The sequence below is a fragment of the Protobothrops mucrosquamatus genome, unplaced genomic scaffold, assembly GCF_001527695.2.
Source record: "Protobothrops mucrosquamatus isolate PMUCROS unplaced genomic scaffold, P.Mucros_1.0 scaffold2296, whole genome shotgun sequence".
Taxonomy (NCBI): domain Eukaryota; kingdom Metazoa; phylum Chordata; class Lepidosauria; order Squamata; family Viperidae; genus Protobothrops; species Protobothrops mucrosquamatus.
Genome location: NW_015388382.1, coordinates 23,957 through 43,032, shown reverse-complemented (window position 1 = coordinate 43,032; position 19,076 = coordinate 23,957). Strand labels below are relative to the sequence as shown.

At 36.9% G+C, this 19,076-nt stretch overlaps 3 protein-coding genes across 3 annotated transcripts in view; 1 reads left to right on the top strand and 2 right to left on the bottom strand.

The window, feature by feature from the left end:
• Positions 1-535: 535 nt before the first annotated feature.
• LIMS2 (LIM zinc finger domain containing 2) lies at positions 536-16,161 on the bottom strand. The gene is made up of 9 exons (XM_015824617.2): positions 15,997-16,161; positions 14,702-14,768; positions 14,101-14,221; positions 7,822-7,971; positions 7,241-7,391; positions 5,645-5,737; positions 3,368-3,416; positions 3,157-3,232; positions 536-842 (listed from the first exon to the last, which is right to left on the bottom strand). Exons 1-9 carry the CDS (start codon positions 16,150-16,152, stop codon positions 695-697), a joined length of 1,011 nt encoding a protein of 336 aa, XP_015680103.1. The 5' UTR covers positions 16,153-16,161; the 3' UTR covers positions 536-694.
• On the top strand, positions 10,718-11,734 carry GPR17 (G protein-coupled receptor 17). Its single transcript, XM_015824616.1, has one exon. The coding sequence runs from the start codon at positions 10,718-10,720 to the stop codon at positions 11,732-11,734; it is 1,017 nt and encodes a 338-aa protein (XP_015680102.1).
• An 886-nt stretch (positions 16,162-17,047) lies between the features above and the next one.
• Positions 17,048-19,076, bottom strand: part of LOC107295308 (LIM domain-containing protein 1-like) — a 24,490-nt gene continuing 22,461 nt past the window's right edge. The window contains exons 6-7 of the mRNA XM_015824614.1: positions 17,654-17,720; positions 17,048-17,172 (exon numbers count right to left, since the gene is read on the bottom strand). Coding sequence (XP_015680100.1) covers positions 17,048-17,172; positions 17,654-17,720 — 192 coding nt within the window. The remainder of the gene's footprint in view (positions 17,173-17,653; positions 17,721-19,076) is intronic.

Below are 19,076 nucleotides of genomic sequence, written 5' to 3'. Positions count from 1 at the left end.
TGATATTCACAAAACCTTCTTGCTAACAGAATAATCACCGATTCTAGCTATGTTTGCCTGAGACAGCATATCTCAAAAAGTAGAGGTTTCTAGCTAAATTCTTTTGGTCCATTCAGGTCTTACTTTCTGCTGTTTCTAATGTGAGAAAATGTATAATAGATAGGAAGTTTAGCTTAAGCATTAGTATCTGTTTCAGCAGCTGAAATATTTGGTTGGTAAAAGAAAACATATCAAGCTTCACCATTACAGTGATATGGACAGCCATCTAATAAAACCAGTGTAGATTTATCACGTTGTCATAATGGCTTAACTGAAATTGTTAGTTCACTATTTAATTATTAGTCCCTTGCCATTTTAAGATAATGTTCACAAAGGGTACAATGTTATCTATCTCCCACTTCTACATCTTACTTTAACAATTCATAGAATACTATGACATATAGTATAAATCTGGCTCTCTTAATACTGAAAAATGAAAAAAAAATCACAAAACACAGTTACAACAAAAGGAAAATAGTGCATGTTCACAGCTCCCCCCCCCCAAAGGCCAGACTCTGTGCACTATACCTGAGCAGAAAACATTTAGCTGATTAGATGCAACTGGTGAGGCTGTGTGTGTCTTGGGCCCTTTAACCAATCTTGGATGACTGCTACTGGGGAAGAAGAGTGTAGTGTGAAGGAAGCAGAGGCCTGTTTAAGCAGAATTCAGATCCAGAGCTTTGGGTTGTGTTTTCTTGGAGGTCAGCTCAGACAACTTCTTCAGCCTTTTCTTCAGCTCCAAAGGGAACTTCTCATAGCATTTCTTGCACACTGGCTTCATGTCAAATTCGACAAACTTATTCCTTTGAAAGAAATACATTACCAATAAATTCTACTCAGAAAGTCATGTTGGGCTTGAAAACTAAGTAGGGAAGATGTGAGGTACATTTTCCCTATAGTTACTGTTAAGGGGCAAAATTCTCCAAAGTCCTGGTAGTAAATCTACATACAAATAAGTGCCTCGTTCAACCTATGGTTTAAAATAGAATACTTAAGTGACTATCCAAGCATAAGATACTATTGGTATCTGCAACACTGTTAGATATGTTTAGTTTTATTATGTACTTAATAATAATTCTTGTAATAATTAGGGGGCTGGAGGCTAGAACAAATGAAAAATAGTTGCAGGAATATGACTAGTTTAATGAAAAGAAGTACTAGGTGTGACATGATAGCAATGTTTCAATATCTAAGGGGCTGCCACAAAGACGACCTACTCTCCAAAGCACCTGAAGTCAGCACAAGAAGCAATGGATGGAAACTAATCAAGTGGAGAAGCAACCTAGAACTAAGGAGAAATTTCCAGCCAGTTAGAATAATTAATCAGTGGAACTTGCCTCCAGAAGTTGTGGTGCTCCAACTCTGGAGGTTTTTAAGTCACCATTTGTTTGAAATGGTATAGGGCAGTGATGGCGAACCTTTTAGAGACCGAGTGCCCAAACTGCAACCCAAAACCCACTTATTTATCGCCTGGTGCCAGGTGGTCGTGGCCCACTGGGTGGATGTGGTTGTGGTGGTCATGGCAGACTGGGTGGGTGTGGTCACCTCGATGTTGCTCGTGGGGAGGGATGCCTGTGGGGGCCGGACAGGGTTGGGGGAAATCCAGGGGGTCTCTGGCAGGTGGGGCGGTGGGCAGGAGGCTCGTCCTGTGGGGTGAGGCGAGGCAAGGCGAGGCAGGGCGGGGGTGCCATTGTCGCAGGGCATGGCGAAGCAGAGGCCGGGGTGGCTGCTGCCTGACACCATCAGCCCCTGCACACAGAGGCCAGCAAGTGCATGGGGGCCGACAGTGTCCGTCAGCAGCCACAGCCTGCTGGCCCCTTGACCGGCACACTCTGGGGCTCCGCAGCCTGCCACCAGTAGTTCAGAGAAGCTGCCTCTGAGTTGGATGGCCAGCCGACAGCTGAGGAGGCGATGCAGTGGGTCGTGCCCAGGAAAAGGAGAGCATGCGAGGCCAGGAGGGATGGGATGGGGGGAGGGAAACCAGCTGGGATGCATCTGGCCACGTGGGACCTTGGCAAGTTAGCGGGCGGCTGGTTGAAGAGGGACAGTTGCCATCTCCAGGGCATGGTGCACGTGCAATCAGAGAGGGCTCTGATTGCCGCCTCTGGCACCCATGCCATAGGTTCACCACCACTGGTATAGGGTTTCCTGCTTGAGCAGGGGGTTGGATTAGAAGATCTCCAAGGTCCCTTCCAATTCTGTTATAATTCTTATGTTTCTCCTGTGGTCCATTGATTCTACACTCTTGGGAGCAGCAGAGAACCCTTTGCTATGAAGGACAAACTTAATACTGTAATTCTTATATATTTAAAAGAAACAATTCATTGATTGCTATTTTGGCCTTATCCAGGGAAACCTCCTTACATAGAGTTTTTCTAATTAATCATGGTTTTTTCCCCTTTGCTGTTACAATGTGTTCTTGACAGATAAGCAATTATTTCAGCTATGTTATTGTGGCAATCTTTGTAGTTGGTCCTTTGGGCCTACAAGAAGAGTAAGTCTGCTGGGTCAGAGTTTTGGTTTTACTTGGTGGTCAACCAGTCATCCTCTAAATGACTGCAAGTAGGAGATGGAAATACATCTGTTTCTAGTGTTATTGCTGCAAATGCTATTTGGAGGGAGGCTGATTTCAAATCAGAGATACAACTGAATACTAAAAGCCCTTCATCCTCTCTGGATTTATCATTTCTTTTTAAAGTTATTTAAGTTAGTAGCTATCATCAGGTCTAGAGGCAATACATTCCATAGGTTAATTGCATAATATATAAAGAATAGCTTTCCTTTGCCTGTTCTAAATCTCCTTTCAGGCAACTTCACTGGGTGATACTGGTCCTAACGTTTTGAAAAAGGGAGGGTGATAAAATAGCTTCCTCTTCACTTTCTTCATAGCATAAATGACTTTTTAGACTTTATTGTTAGCCTCTGTTCCAAGCTAAAGCATCCCATACTCAGAGAAATGATTCAAGCCCACCAAGCATTTGAGATGCTCAGTTCTGTTATATCAGCACCCGACAAAGTATTCCACGTGTAGCGGGACCACATTAAAGATATTACTGTTTTATTTCAATCCCTTTCTTATGAAAATCCCTTCTGAGTTAGTCTTTGCTGGCCACTTACTTCAAGGTGAGCTTGATGTTGCAGGTAGAACAGGAGAAGCAGTTTACACACCAAGCTTTGTTGAGAGCAGATACCACTAGTGAGAAATAGTAAAGAATAGGATGTTATCACACTATAGCGTTGTTCCAAATTCAGTAGATGGATTTGAAAAGAATCATTGAAAATTGTGCATGCAGAGCCGCAATGGGTGCATTGAGAGTCTACAGCTTACCATCCCCCTCGATCACATGGCTGCAGTTGTAGCAGACATCTCCAAAGAGCTGCATAAAAAAAGAACAAAAGCAATAATTTTCATTCAAAGGAAGGAATGTTTCAGCCCTTAGTTTATTCATTGCTGCCTCTAGAAGAGTGATCTCAGTTATTGCTCTGAATTTCAGTCCCTTCACAACTTTTCTTTCAGAACTTAAAAGAATCAAGTTTTAATTCCTAAAAACTGCATATCTTAAACAATTTTAAAGTACAGAATCAGAGCAAAATCTTTGCTTTATTTAACCGCATTTTTTGAAGTTGAAAGCTGTTGCTCTGATTTTATCTATCCATAAGAGAGAGGATGAGGATCTGAGGAAGGAAGGAGAGTTTATTTACATGCTTGAAGGGTTTTCCTTCATAATGTTCAGATTATTTTTTCTCCAGTTTATATCTAAAAACTAATAAGGATTATACTTGTTGCTTTGGAAGAACTCATCTAACTTCAGTTATACAGTTAATCTCTTTCATGTTTGAGAGGACCTTAGATTAAACTAAACAATTATACATTCTATAGTTAAGGGGCCCTTTGATCACATGGGAAGGCTCCTTCAATTGGTGATAAGTGCTTAATAATAATAATAATAATAATAATAATAATAATAATAATAATAATAATAATAATAAAGTTGGAAGGGACCTTGGAGGTCATCGAGTCCAACCCCCTGCTCAGGCAGGAAACCCTACACCATTTTGGACAAATGCATGTCCAGTCTCTTCTTAAAAACTTCCAGTGTTGGAACATTCACCGCTTCTGGAGGCAGGTTGTTCCACTAGTTAATTGTTCTAACTGTCAGGAAGTTTCTCCTTAGTTCTAGGTTGCTTCTCTCCTTGATTAGTTTCCACCCGTTGCTTCTCGTCCTGCCTTCAGGCGCCTTGGAGAATAGCTTGACTCCCTCTTCTTTGTGGCAGCCCCTGAGATATTGGAACACTGCTATCATGTCCCCCCTCGTCCTTCTCTTCGTTAAACTAAACATACCCAATTCCAGCAACCATTCCTTATATGTTTTAGCCTCCAATCCCCTAATCATCTTTGTTGCTCTTCTCTGTACTCTTTCTAGAAATTATAATTATAATTAGAAATTATAATTAGAAAGTATTCCATCAGTGTGACAAGCTGTATTTTTAATTTAGTTGAATATTTAAAATATCTCTAGGTTGACCCTCCCAAACACTAAATACTTCTAATGTTTATTTGCCCCACTAAAATCAATGTATTGTAGAGGAAAGAAAGGACAGCAGATCTGATGTGCAGTAAAAGCCTGTTATAAGCTCTAGGCAATGAAAAATGGATGAAGAGATAACAACACAAGATTTCCCTCAACTTCAACCCCTAATCTGAAATGCAGTTCTGAAGAATTTGCACAATGTGAAATGAGAAGAAAGGGAACTCCATGTGCCCTTTAAAAAAAGACAGCAAGCCTCTTTGAGATCCTGGTCTTCCAGTGCAGTGGTGCACCATAGAACAGGAGTACCCATCTCCTGCTCCATGGACCAGCACTAGTCCACAGCATGCCAGAAACAGGGCCGCGCGAACAAGCAAAGGTCCATTTGCGGGATACAGACAGCACATGTAACCACGCCGCCTCTGGTCCACAGAAAAACCTCTCTCCACGTAAGCGGTTCCTGGTGCCCAAAAGGTTAGGGCCCACTGCCATAGAGCAATGAAAGATTCCTAGAGAATTTCCCCAGACTACAGATTCTCTTGTAACTGAGCAGTGCTACTGATCAGTTTCCTTTGAGAAAGCTGTGGAAACCTGGGTTGTTTTTAAAGCACCTTTTTGTTTCTTTATAAGGAGCATTGTGCACAGCACAGTGAAAAATAATCTATTTCTTTCAGCAGTCTAGCTTACAACAAACAATAAATTATGCCTTATTTTCCACTGCAAGACATGATGTTTTCTTCCAGTAAATTCCAACTAGGAAACTCTTGGCACTGACTTCTCTTTTTTCTGCCCTTCATTCTGTTCCATACTTATGAATGGCTATTTATGGTTAGCCAAGCTAGAGACAATTTGATTTGCATTTCCATCCCAAGTGCAAAGTATTCCTAGACATTAAGTACTTATTAAGACTAGTATATCTACCATATCTTTAAATTTTATCTTTTTAAAAATTCTCTCATTCAAAATTTGTATCTTACAGAAAAACATTATGCCTTGTTTCCCCTGTCAAAAAAGAAGAAAAATAAAATAAAATAAAAAGAGAAACAAAATATCTTATAAACGACAGTAGACTTTACCTGATTGTAATGAGTCTCACAGTAAGCCAGACCCTTTTTCTCATAATGCCGGTGTCCTAGGAATGGCTTCTCACATTTGGCACAAACAAAGTGCTATAAAGTGAAAAGGACATGTTATGTCAAAGAGTCATTATCAAAGAAGTTATGTCAGACATGACATAACATTTGTTATGGAGTTTGTATGGTAAAAAAGCAAAACCAGAGATACCAAGCTCACGTTATTTCATTGTTTTGTATATAGTCACCTCCTCCAAGGGGATGTTGTTGTGGAAGTGCTGATACTTTCAAATAATGCTGGACTAGAAACAATGGTCTAAGAAAGTACCACCTTTGAATATATTTCATTTTTATGCTACTGCATACTGATTTCTAAATTATAGCAAATAGCTAAGAAGAAATGGGAATTATATATTCCAGAATCAAACTCTGCAATAAAATGTGCCGTGTTTCACTCCAGAATCCTATGTCACCTTTATTATATAGAATTAGTAGTGGAATGTCAAATTTCATATGAAACTAACATTCCCAATAACACTCATATTTGTGCTGAACTTGAATTCTAGTACTTCTAAACATGTTCACAATTGCACCTTTTGAGTCATTGTTACCCCAGCAATCCTAAGTAACTATCTGTTGGTTATAAGGTAGGAATATTGTCTTTTCTTTAGACATTTGCTTTTTTATTTAGTAATATTTCTACACTGGATTGTCAGAACCACTAGCAAGATGAAATACCTTGATATCAAAACATATCAAAACAATATTCATAATATTCTCTTAAAATATTAAAAATATTTTGGATCTATTCATCAAATATGTATTGTACCATAAAATTTGAATTACATCATTTAAAACAGTATATAAAAGTCAGTACAACCAGTAACTTATGGTCTAGAACCATGTCTTCTAATGTAGTATCAATGACAGAATCATATTGTACATATGTTGCAGCATTTCCTTTGATTCTAGTTGCTTTTCAATCTCATTTTAATCTGACATTCTATAAAGCTATGAAATATCTTGATATAATTGACGAAGATGAGTTAATTTTTCTCCCTGACTGTCCTACTGAGGTTAACATTTGTACTTATTTGTACTTGCTGTACAATACTTATCTTTCAAAAGACAAAGAAAGATTCATTACAGCCATCCTGTCTTGAAATGTTGGAAGACTATTCATAGTTTTTATTGTAAGATTTTAGTAACAGGATTTAAAAAATAATAATAATTGTGGTCTTTCAGATGTTTTTAAACTCCTCCTCCTCCTATCCTTAATCATGGATCATCCTGGAAACAATTCAACACGACTTGGAGGGTCACAATTTTCCTGACCTAATATATTAATAAATTTATTTTTTAAGGCAGGAAACAGTTTCATCTATTATTGTTTCATGTATTTTTTTACTATTTATATATTTGGGGCAAGACAGGCTACAAATCTAGCTAAATGCAAAATAAAGATTGATTTCATTTAAAACTGTATTGTGTATGAAAAACAGTGGCAATATCTGTTTGTTAAATCAGGAAAACACGTTGTATTAAAAATGGAAGGGTAATATTGATTTCCAGCAAGCAGCAGATTGGGGAAGTTCTCACCTCAACGTGCCATTGTTTTCCTAGAGCATTGACCACTCGACCCTCAATAGGCCGCCGACAAGCCCCACAGATTGGAATGCCCATCTTATCATGGCATGGCAGGCAGTAGAGCTCTCCTTTCAGCTCCCTGGCATCAGCAGTCAATTCCTTCCTATACAACAACATTAGTAGTTAAGACTTTGGGACCAATATTTGTCCCAGATAGTATGTGCTAGTAGTCACTACATAATCTAAAACAGGAACTTACCAAACATGAAAAGGGGAAAAGTTCTTAAATATAAATATACTTAGATTTCCTTTAACTCATTATTCATTCTTACACATACTTTGGAAGAATATTTTTAATATAGACTTTGGTTTATCCCTTTTATTTTAGAAATCAGAAATAATCAGCATTACTGAGCCACTGTCCATTAAACCTCAGAAGAGTTCTCGGTTGTAAATGTTTATTTAATTAATTTTGTACCTTGGAAACTTTACATCTAGCTTCTTAATAGGCAATTCATGTTCAGAGGAGATTCAGTTCAATAATTTACTATGTAAAAGGAGATTTATAACAACTTAGCACATGGCCAACATACCCACAGTGGGTGCAGCTGAAATGATCCGGATGATAGGAGTCATTCCTGAACATAAGAGGCTGTTCATCAATTATCAAGTGGCATTTCTGGCAAATATATTTGCCCAAGCCTTTGGCTTTCTCACGATTGTGGCAAGGCCGACAAAGGTGTCTAAAATGCAGTTGGAAAGAGAAATGTTGAGAGACATCATTCAAATAACAGTAATTTACAAACAAATTTCTCGTTAGACTTCAGAGCTTCTGAATCTTAATAAAAACATTAATTAATAAACCATGTTTGGAACTTGTGTGTTATTGCATGAATGACATCAACACTGAAGTGGTTTAGGTAAATGTCAGTATTATTTTCTATCTACTTATGGTTTTAAAAAAGTTGGGAAATTTCAAATACACAAGTACACACAAATGCATTTACATTTAATTTTGCAATTTTCCCCATATAGAACATGCTCTATTTTGTTCATTTATGGGACTGAATGCACAGATAACATGAAAAGCTAATTGATAAACGGTGCAAAAATCGATTAGAAAAGAGCCAAGCAACTCAAATTAATGGCACAGTCTCCCAGGCTTCCTGAAAGATCCAAGCAAGGTCATTTGGCCTCTAGGTCCTTATCAATAGAAAGGAGCTAATAATAAATCTCAGTTCCATGAGGCCACTGTGGATCTTGTGTTCCTTACAATCCTCCAATAGAAAGCCCAGTCAGCATAAGTGGAAAGGAATGTTATTAGCACACTTGCTTCACAAGTCTTCTCTGCTCTTCCTCCCCAAAGCCGAAGATACTAAGACAAGAGCTACAGTTCACTGAAAGAAAGCAGACAGCGTCCCTTTATAAATGGGAGTATGCAGCTGTGTTGCTCTCAGGATAAAGGCATCAATTTTATTCCTCTCTGTGGAATGAAGTCTAATTATACAGGGCAAGGCATAGAGACCCTACTGCAAGTGTCCTAAGAAGAATACCCTCCCATTTTACTGAATAAGGGGCCTTCAGCCCTTTCCACTGATAAACCATTAGCAGCCCGGCTCATTTGGAAGCCCTGTCTACTATCCTATAGATCCTTGTCCAGTGCAAAGCAAAGGGAGGTCCTAGAATCACAAAGCCGTTACTATGGTAGCCGTCCTTCTCACTCGCATTCCCACCATTATGGAATTATCCCTTTCTGAAACGTCCTGTTGTGTCTGTAGCACTAGATTTTCCCCTCCCCTTCTGCAATACTCTCCAAGACCTCTAAGGCAGCCAGAGGACTCCAAAGGGACAGTGTAAAAGGCAGAGGTCCAAAGAGAGAGGTTTTAATGAGCAGGGAAAACATTGGAATATTCATAAATACAATAACAATTAGTAACTCCCTCCTCCAACAGCTTAGCTGGAATTAAGACTGTCTTTCACAACAGGCATGTTATCTCCCCCCTCTTCTGTGAGCAAGATGATAAAGGACAATCACACCTAGCAGAAGTCTATATAGTGCAGCTCCCTTTTCACTGAATTTCCTAAAGTCAACCTCTGATGGAACTTTTTACAGCGGTGTTCTCTTTTCTAAATTTGCTGGCGTCATAAAGAGCTCAAAGGTTTTCGTCACAACTTGATCAGACTGCAAGCAAACTGCAAGAGGTAAGAGCTTTGGTATCAGGGTCAACAACATTTATTAGCCTAGAAAATACAGCATCTCCTAACTTGTATTGGTGGTTCCAAATGAACGGTTTCTATTAGTACTGTTCAAGAATTGTTGCCTATAATGTTAAGAACACAGTTGGGCGTTCTACTTAATATTACTAGATTATAGCATATAGTATAATATATATGTAATAGGTGGGAGATTGTTGATTAAATATTACATTTATAAATGAATTACCACCGTTACAACAAAATGATATAAGTTTATTTTTTAATGTTCATAATACTCATAAAAGTATAACTTTAGATGAAAAATGAAAAGCTTTGCTGTTCTAAGAAAATAGAAGTAGCTGTGATTTCAAATGTATTTTTTTAAGACAAATAGTTATGATTCCCTTAATAAACTAGAGAATTGAATACAAACAAAAGACAATCTGCTGCATGCCTGGAACTTGGAAATGTTTGTTAAGCTTCTTTAAGATATAAAGTAGTATTTACCTTTTTGCTGTAGAGGAAATCCTTTATTTTATATTTTTTTGAAGCATCTGGAATACTCTGTGGTCAAGTTGCAAAATTAATACTTGTTTATGTTCCAAGAATATTAGAATTATATCCAAATAATGCTGAATTTTTCATTTATATGATTTCTATGCTTTTCATTATATCTAAAGACTTGAATGAGATTAACCATGGAACAGAAGCTTTTCCAGTATTTATATCGCTTTTATTTGCAAACCTCTGTCTACAAAGCACTTTAAATCAAGCAAATGGTGCATGCAATGCACAGTATATACCACTTCTGTGGAACTGCAACTGAATGTGTACACCACACACACACACACACACACACACACACGCATAATATAATATTGCATGTTACGTATAGGGATAATTAGAGTTGTGTATTTATGACAAGTAGAGCAATTAATTGAAATATGGCTAACCGAAAAATTTAACAGTAGAACATCCTCTCCCAGAATTGTACCTAATTTGCATGCATAGTTTATAAAAAGAATAGCCAGGATTCATATGCCCATATATAATGTTTTTGTTTATGCATCTAATTCTAGATTATCTGATTATCTGGAGATGGCTTTTTCAAAAGTCTGGTGACGGGGTTATCAGACAAAACCTAATCAACATCCAATAGCAAGGAAAGCAAACAGCAAATTTTGATAGTTCATATAATAAATAATAAAACACAGATTTCTTGGCATTGTAATATTTTCATCCATGTTTGTTTATATGGTATTTCAGGTTCAGATTGAAGACCAGTTGTGAGGAATGAACAGCCAAGCAGACTCTTCAGGCCTGTTATTCAACATTTCCCTGTCAAATTCAGAGCAATGTGGCAAAGAGAGTCACATGGAAAACATCCTTTTTGCTATTTTCTATCTTCTCGATTTCATCCTAGCCTTTCTGGGCAATGTTTTGGCACTCTGGCTCTTCATTCGGGACCAAAAATCAGATACCCCTGCCAACGTTTTCCTGATGCATCTTGCTGTAGCCGATCTGTCTTTTGTGCTCATTTTGCCAACTCGGTTGGTCTACCACTTTTCAGGCAATCACTGGCCATTTGGAGAGCTCCCTTGCCGACTCACAGGGTTCCTTTTCTACCTCAACATGTATGCAAGCATCTACTTCCTCATGTGCATCAGCATAGATCGCTTCTTAGCTATCGTGTATCCTGTGAAGTCCCTGAAGCTCCGCAGGTCACTCTATGCTCATTTGACCTGTGCCTTCCTGTGGGTTATAGTTGCCGTGGCCATGGCACCTCTTTTGATCAGTGTGCAGACAGTTGAGATGAATAATACCACCATCTGCCTCCAACTCTACAGAGAGAAAGCATCACGCCATGCTCTTGTATCACTGGCTGTTGCATTCACTTTTCCATTTTTCACTACAGTAACCTGCTATTTACTGATCATACGAAGCCTGAAGAAGGGGCACCGCATTGAAAATCATCTAAAGGAAAAAGCCATCAAAATGATAATCATGGTTCTTACGATCTTCTTGGTCTGCTTTGTGCCCTATCATGTCAACCGCTATATTTATATCCTCAATTATGATGGTGTGAAAACGTCTTGTGCAACGCAGAGGATCCTGGCACTTGGCAATCGCATTACTTCATGCCTCACCAGCTTAAATGGTGCCCTAGATCCGATCATGTATTTTTTTGTTGCTGAAAAGTTTCAAGAGGCCTTGTGTGATTTGTTTTGCAGCAAAAGAGTTGCAAGATTACCTTCAAGTTATGATGGGAAAACAAACGACAGCTCTTTAAGTGCTAAATCTGAACTGTAAATACCCCAAAACAAAGTACTTCCTTAACAAACGTTTGCTGCCCAGCACGATTTGATCGCCTAGAAAGTAGAACAGCTTTTCTACAAAAACACAAGATCTAATATTTAATTGTTAAGGAAACAACAGCATATACAACAATCCTAATTGGAAAGGGGGACTGAGGTGGTAAATGGTGCTATTTCCAAAGCCCTCTATTCCGTTGGCCAGGATGGATAGTATCTCCCTTTTTTTTTTGCCTTCTACCTAGCATTTTTAAGGGTTTTGGGGGATGGGTGGGTGAGGAAAATTACAAAGATAAGAGTTACAGGTACTATCAGGAAACATAGTTCTGTTGATTTCCTGGAATACTCTTTTGAGTGTTACTGTCAGTGGAAATATCACCAATAGATTTTTCATAAGCATAATCTGGTTCTACAGAAAATTAAGAGGCAGCTTTACCTTATCATCATTTCAGGAATCAGATCAGGTTGTGTGAAATTATGAATCTTGTGATAATTTTTGCATAGCAAATAGTAGCAAGTAATAATTCCATTAGGATATAGATTGAAATTTCAGTGAACAAAAGTTTAGTAACTTCACCAGGAAATAAATTTTCATAGATGATGAAAGAATAGACCTTTTAATATATTCAAACAGTGAATAGAGAAGTTTTAGTAATATTCAGGAGCTGTCCAAATCTTATTTTGTGCAGTCTACAATATAACAGGAATTCATCCCAAAGTTGTTTAACATTTAGCAATAGCACTTAGCAATAGCACTTAGACTTATATACCAGTTCACTGTGCTTTACAGTCCTCTCTAAGTGGTTTGCAGAATCAGCATATTTTCCCCAAGAATCTGGGTCCTCATTTTACCGACCTCGGAAGGATGGAAGGCTGAGTCAACCTTGAGCCAGTCAGAATCGAATTGCTGAACTGCTGACACTCGGCAGTCAGCAGAAATGGCCTGCAGTATTGCATTCTAACCACTGTACCACATGCCTCTTTACATCTACAATGCAAACTTTTGAGAGGTTTATGAATATGGGGTTTAGTTTTAAACAATCTTTATAATTCTCCCACCATAGTTGCAAAAGAATCAAAAAGCTACAGATTCTTTTTGCTATACCTCAAGATGAATAAATTACAAACATCATATTTGAACAAAGTGTTCCTTTTAATTATAGCTTTGGCTGTAGATACTATTTTCAATAGCAGTGAATGCACAAATCACATTTTATGTACAGATTCTTATATGACTGAATAGGGTTAATGAATTCTTAGACAGCTTGCTACAAATCATTAACTTAATTCAGTTTAATAATTTAAGATGTAAGTCTAGCTGGGCACTTAGCCCTACTTAATGTAGACTGCATCTACCATAGTGTCTTAGAACAAGGATTATCTGAAGCTGGAGCAACTGCTCTTGTACAGCTACCTGCTTTACTTTGCCAATATAACTTTACTGCAGTTCTATCACAAGTGTGGGCTATCATGTTTATTACCTTTCTACATATCAGATTCTAGTCAACTTTATACTGTGCAACTTATAAGTTTTGATGTTTTCCATTATGTTTATAACATATGCACATACAAGCTAAATGTTTAGCTGAAACAATATAGAATCCTCCCATTTGCCTTTTAGCAGTTCAATTCTAACTGTTTTCTAAATTGAAGTATGCTGTGACCACAAATACATAGTATCTACTAAAGGAAAAGCACAAGGACTGCCTTTAATTTTTCTAAAAAATCTTTTTAATTTAAAAATTGCAAATTTCCTTAGCCAATATAATAGAACAAATATAAAACATAAAGATAGATTCACAGAATTTACAAACAAATAAAACATTTAATTTCCAATAATTATTTTCATTAAGGAAAATAATATAAATGCTAAGAATAGGTTAGAAAACTGAAAGTTGCTGCATGTATTTTGAGGCTATTCTATTTTGTTTTTCCAAATAATTTTTCCATTTATTGTTTTTTTACTTTTACATTCTTTATAGTCTCATTTGTACTTAAAATGTATATTTACAAACTGTTATATTTCTTACATAACTGGAAATACATTCAAAAGGAGAATAAAGCAATTTTGTTTATATTGGTACAAAATTCTGTCTATCCAACAACATTGTTGGTAAGTATTGTCCATCTTAATATAACTGTATTTATACAGACACTTAGCTACTTCCTAGCTAAAAGAATTACCATTTTGAAAATGGCTGCCAATGCATTCGTTCTCCAGACTTTTTGGAGACATACCTTCCTTTCCATAACTTATCACTAGTTTATATAATGCATTCAACTTCATATTTACCTTTTGTGCCTATCTCATCAACTGCTAATATTTAACATATAAAATACAGACATCGTTCTATCTATTCTTACCTGCCAGCGTTCTTCACAAAACCCAAATCAGCAAGAACCACATCACAGAGTTCACAACAAAAGCATTCAGGATGCCAATTATTGTTCATTGCTTTGATGACTCGGCCAATGATGAATTCACCTTGAAACAGAAATACCACACTTCATAACTTTATTTCAATTCAGAAGACTCCCTGCTCCTTAGCATTCCATAGTAGTAGTTAAGTAGCAAAAAGTTTTGAAAGCATTTTGTAGTCTGCTTTATTACAGCAATGAGAAATCTAAGAGTAAGACTAACCTGCTCAAGGCCACTGAGACAAATCCAGGTTTGTTAGATACAGAACTAATATCTATTTCACTGAACCACAAAGACTATAAAGTTCTGAATGTCAGGATTTTCTTTAAAAAAAATGTATAATTTTCCATGTATGACTTTTGTTCCTACCTATGACCAGTGAAGTTGTCAAAAAATTACAATACTTTCTTCTTAATTTGCTCTCTATTGCCTCCCCTTAATAAGTTAATGGTTATAGAACACCCAGGATCTCATAATTAGATGGTTTACAAATATTATTAATAAAAAGACAAAATTAGATTTGAATCATTTATGTGGAAAACTTACCACATTCCCCACAGCATGGTGCAAATAGCATCTGGAAGTCATGCTCACAATATTTTCTCCCTTCAAACTGAAAGAGATATGCAGGAAAACATATCTTTATAAAACATTCACCATACAAACAACTGTAGAAAGTGTGAACACAAAGCAATAGAATTCTCTCATTAATATCTGGGGGATCTTGCATTATTGATTCTTATTTTTGGGAAGTTCATTCCAAAACATTAACCCACCTTCAAAGCACAATAGCATTTTGATGCATTTATTATAATTGTAACATTCATTAGATATTTTGTAACAGTACTCTTATCTCACTTCGCTAGTTATAGTCTCTGATTTTAAATATGCCTTTTTTTACTGATTATAAAGAGATTTACTTTTAATGTATAATAGATAATATCCCATGATCTTCTTATATTGTTTGGCACTGCATTTTTTATTAAATCAAATCAATTAAAAAAATAAAGGGAGGCACAACTGGACATGTAATGTTTTTATTTTAAGAAAAAGTGTTTTAGTTTCCCCTTCCTTCTGTTTTACTATCATGGCTTCTAATTTTAACTGACTACAGCAGACATGTCAAACTCGCGACGTCACATGACATCGCACAACGTATTGGGAGAGTTTTGCCATTGCTGGCAATGGGGCGGGCGCGGCTTCCGGATGACGCATCTGCCCACGGGCCGGCAGTTTGACACCCCTGGACTACAGTGTACTGGTATGTTTAAAGCTGGATAAACTATGGTTACTCTTAACTATGGATAACTGAAACATGTATACTTTCATGCTTGGTTTATGACATTGGTTTATACACATCCCAGAAAAACAAATCATTTTCTAAATGTTTGGATTTGTACTCTTCAATTAATGCTCAAAGAAATGAAAGCTTCCAATATTACCTTTGCAGCTGTACTAGAGGATGTGAAAGGAATACAGGGTTTCAAGCTAGTATACGTAGCTCTAAACTATAATTTAGCATAGACTTAAATCATGCTGACTAGAATTTTTTTGAGTTCTAACTCCAATATTTGTCCCAGATTCTAAGCTGAAAAAATCTGGTTAACATTGTACCTGAACTGGTGACTGCTGAACTCTTCTTGCTACTTGTCTAAGAAAGTGAGACCCTGTTGAATGTTGGATGATATTAAAAATTACATGGGGAGAAAAGGGAAATGGAACACTGAGATTAGAACTCAGACAATTGTATACTCCATAGAAAATAATTGAGTTAGGCTTCTCAGTCTGGAAGGGAAAAAACTAAGTAACTTTCCAAACTATTAAAAGTGTAATAATCTCACATCATAAAAGAGGCCATCTGGAAACTGACGAAAGCACTGAGCACAGACAAAGCAGTTTTCATGATACAGTTCTCCATTGCTGTTTACAATTCGTTCAGTGGGATCAAAACGGGCTCGACAGCGTTCACAAACAGCATTCGCAAGGGCATCTGACATATTACTGAGAAGCAAAAGAGAAAAATGAAAAATACCTCTTCTAAATACAAAGTGTAGCCACTAAATTAAGTTACATTAATAAAAAATAAAACTCCATTTTNTGGCCTTCCGGGTGCGCTTCAAGGTGTTGATTATCATCTTTAAAGCGCGCCATGGCATCGGACCTGGTTACCTCCGAGACCGCCTTCTGCCACAGATTACCTCTCACCGGCCGATACGCTCCCACAGAGAGGGTCTCCTCAGGGTGCCGTCAACCAGACAGTGTCGGTTGGCGACCCCCAGGGGGAGAGCCTTCTCTGTCGGAGCCCCCACCCTCTGGAACGAACTACCCCCAGAGATCCGGGTGATTCCGGATCTCCCCTCCTTCCGCCGCGCCCTCAAGACATGGTTATTTCAGCTGGCAGGACTGGCCTAAGGGGTTTTTTAAATTTGGTTTTTAAATAATTTTAAAAAAGAAAGGCCTATATTAATATTTTATTTTAACCACATTTTAAATTTGTATATTGTATTGTTATTTCGTTTTAAACTGGCTGTAAGCCGCCCTGAGTCCACTAGGAGAAGGGCGGGATATAAATGTGATTAATAAATAAATAAATAATAAATAAATAAATAAAATTCTGTCTATCCAACAACATTGTTGGTAAGTATTGTCCATCTTAATATAACTGTATTTATACAGACACTTAGCTACTTCCTAGCATTTTGTCTAAAAGAATTACCATTTTGAAAATGGCTACCAATGCATTCGTTCTCCAGACTTTTTGGAGACATACCTTCCTTTCCATAACTTATCACTAGTTTATATAATGCATTCAACTTCATATCTACCTTCTGTGCCTATCTCATCAACTGCTAACATTTAACATATAAAATACAGACATCGTTCTATCTATTCTTACCTGCCAGCGTTCTTCACAAAACCCAAATCAGCAAGAACCACATCACAGAGTTCACAACAAAAGCATTCAGGATGCCAATTATTGTTCATTGCTTTGATGACTCGGCCAATGATGAATTCACCTTGAAACAGAAACACCATACTTCATAACTTTATTTCAATTCAGAAGAATCCCTGCTCCTTAGCATTCTATAGTAGTAGTTAAGTAGCAAAAAGTTTTGAAAGCATTTTGTAATCTGCTTTATTACAGTAATGAGAAATCTAAGAGTAAGACAAACCTGCTCAAGGCCTCTGAGACAAATCCAGGTTTGTTAGATACAGAACTAATATCTATTTCACTGAACCACAAAGACTATAAAGTTCTGAATGTCAGGATTTTCTTTAAAACAAAATGTATAATTTTCCATGTATGACTTTTGTTCTTACCTATGACCAGTGAAGTTATCAAAAAATTACAATACTTTCTTCTTAATTTGCTCTCTACTGCCTCCCCTTAATAAGTTAATGGTTATAGAACAGCCAGGATCTCATAATTAGATGGTTTACAAATATTATTAATAAACAGACAAAATTAGATTTGAATCATTTATGTGGAAAACTTACCACATTCCCCACAGCATGGTGCAAATAGCATCTGGAAGTCATGCTCACAATATTTTCTCCCTTCAAACTGAAAAAGATATGCAGGAAAACATATCTTTATAAAACATTCACCATACAAACAACTGTAGAAAGTGTGAACACAAAGCAATAGAATTCTCTCATTAATATCTGGGGGATCTTGCATTATTGATTCTTACTTTTGGGAAGTTCATTCCAAAACATTAACCCACCTTCAAAGCACAATAGCATTTTGATGCATTTATTATAATTGTAACATTCATTAGATATTTTGTAACAGTACTCTTATCTCACTTTGCTAGTTATAGTCTCTGATTTTAAATATGCCTTTTTTTACTGATTATAAAGAGATTTACTTTTAATGTATAATAGATAATATCCCATGATCTTCTTATATTGCTTGGCACTGCATTTTTTATTAAATCAAATCAATTAAAAAAATAAAGGGAGGCACAACTGGACATGTAATGTTTTTATTTTAAGAAAAAGTGTTTTAGTTTCCCCTTCCTTCTGTTTTACTATCATGGCTTCTAATTTTAACTGACTACAGCAGACATGTCAAACTCGCGACGTCACATGACATCGCACAACGTATTGGGAGAGTTTTGCCATTGCTGGCAATGGGGCGGGCACGGCTTCCGGATGACGCATCTGCCCGTGGGCCGGCAGTTTGACACCCCTGGACTACAGTGTACTGGTATGTTTAAAGCTGGATAAACTATGGTTACTCTTAACTATGGATAACTAAAACATGTATACTTTCATGCTTGGTTTATGACATTGGTTTATACACATCCCAGAAAAACAAATCATTTTCTAAATGTTTGGATTTGTACTCTTCAATTAATGCTCAAAGAAATGAAAGCTTCCAATATTACCTTTGCAGCTGTACTAGAGGATGTGAAAGGAATACAGGGTTTCAAGCTAGTATACGTAGCTCTAAACTATAATTTAGCATAGACTTAAATCATGCTGACTAGAATTTGTTTGAGTTCTAACTCCAATATTTGTCCCAGATTCTAAGCTGAAAAAATCTGGTTAACATTGTACCTGAACTGGTGACTGCTGAACTCTTCTTGCTACTTGTCTAAGAAAGTGAGACCCTGTTGAATGTTGGATGATATTAAAAATTACATGGGGAGAAAAGGGAAATTGAACACTGAGATTAGAACTCAGACAATTGTATACTCCATAGAAAATAATTGATTTATTTATTTATTTATTTATTGTTTATATTTATATCCCGCCCTTCTCCTTGCGGACTCAGGGCGGCTAACAACCAGATAAAAATGCAAATCCCAAAACTACAGATTAAAACATAATTAAAAACAAATATTAATAATTGGTCTAATTTATTTAAAATTACTTTAAAACCCCCATTAAAAACTTTCCCCTAGGCCAGTCC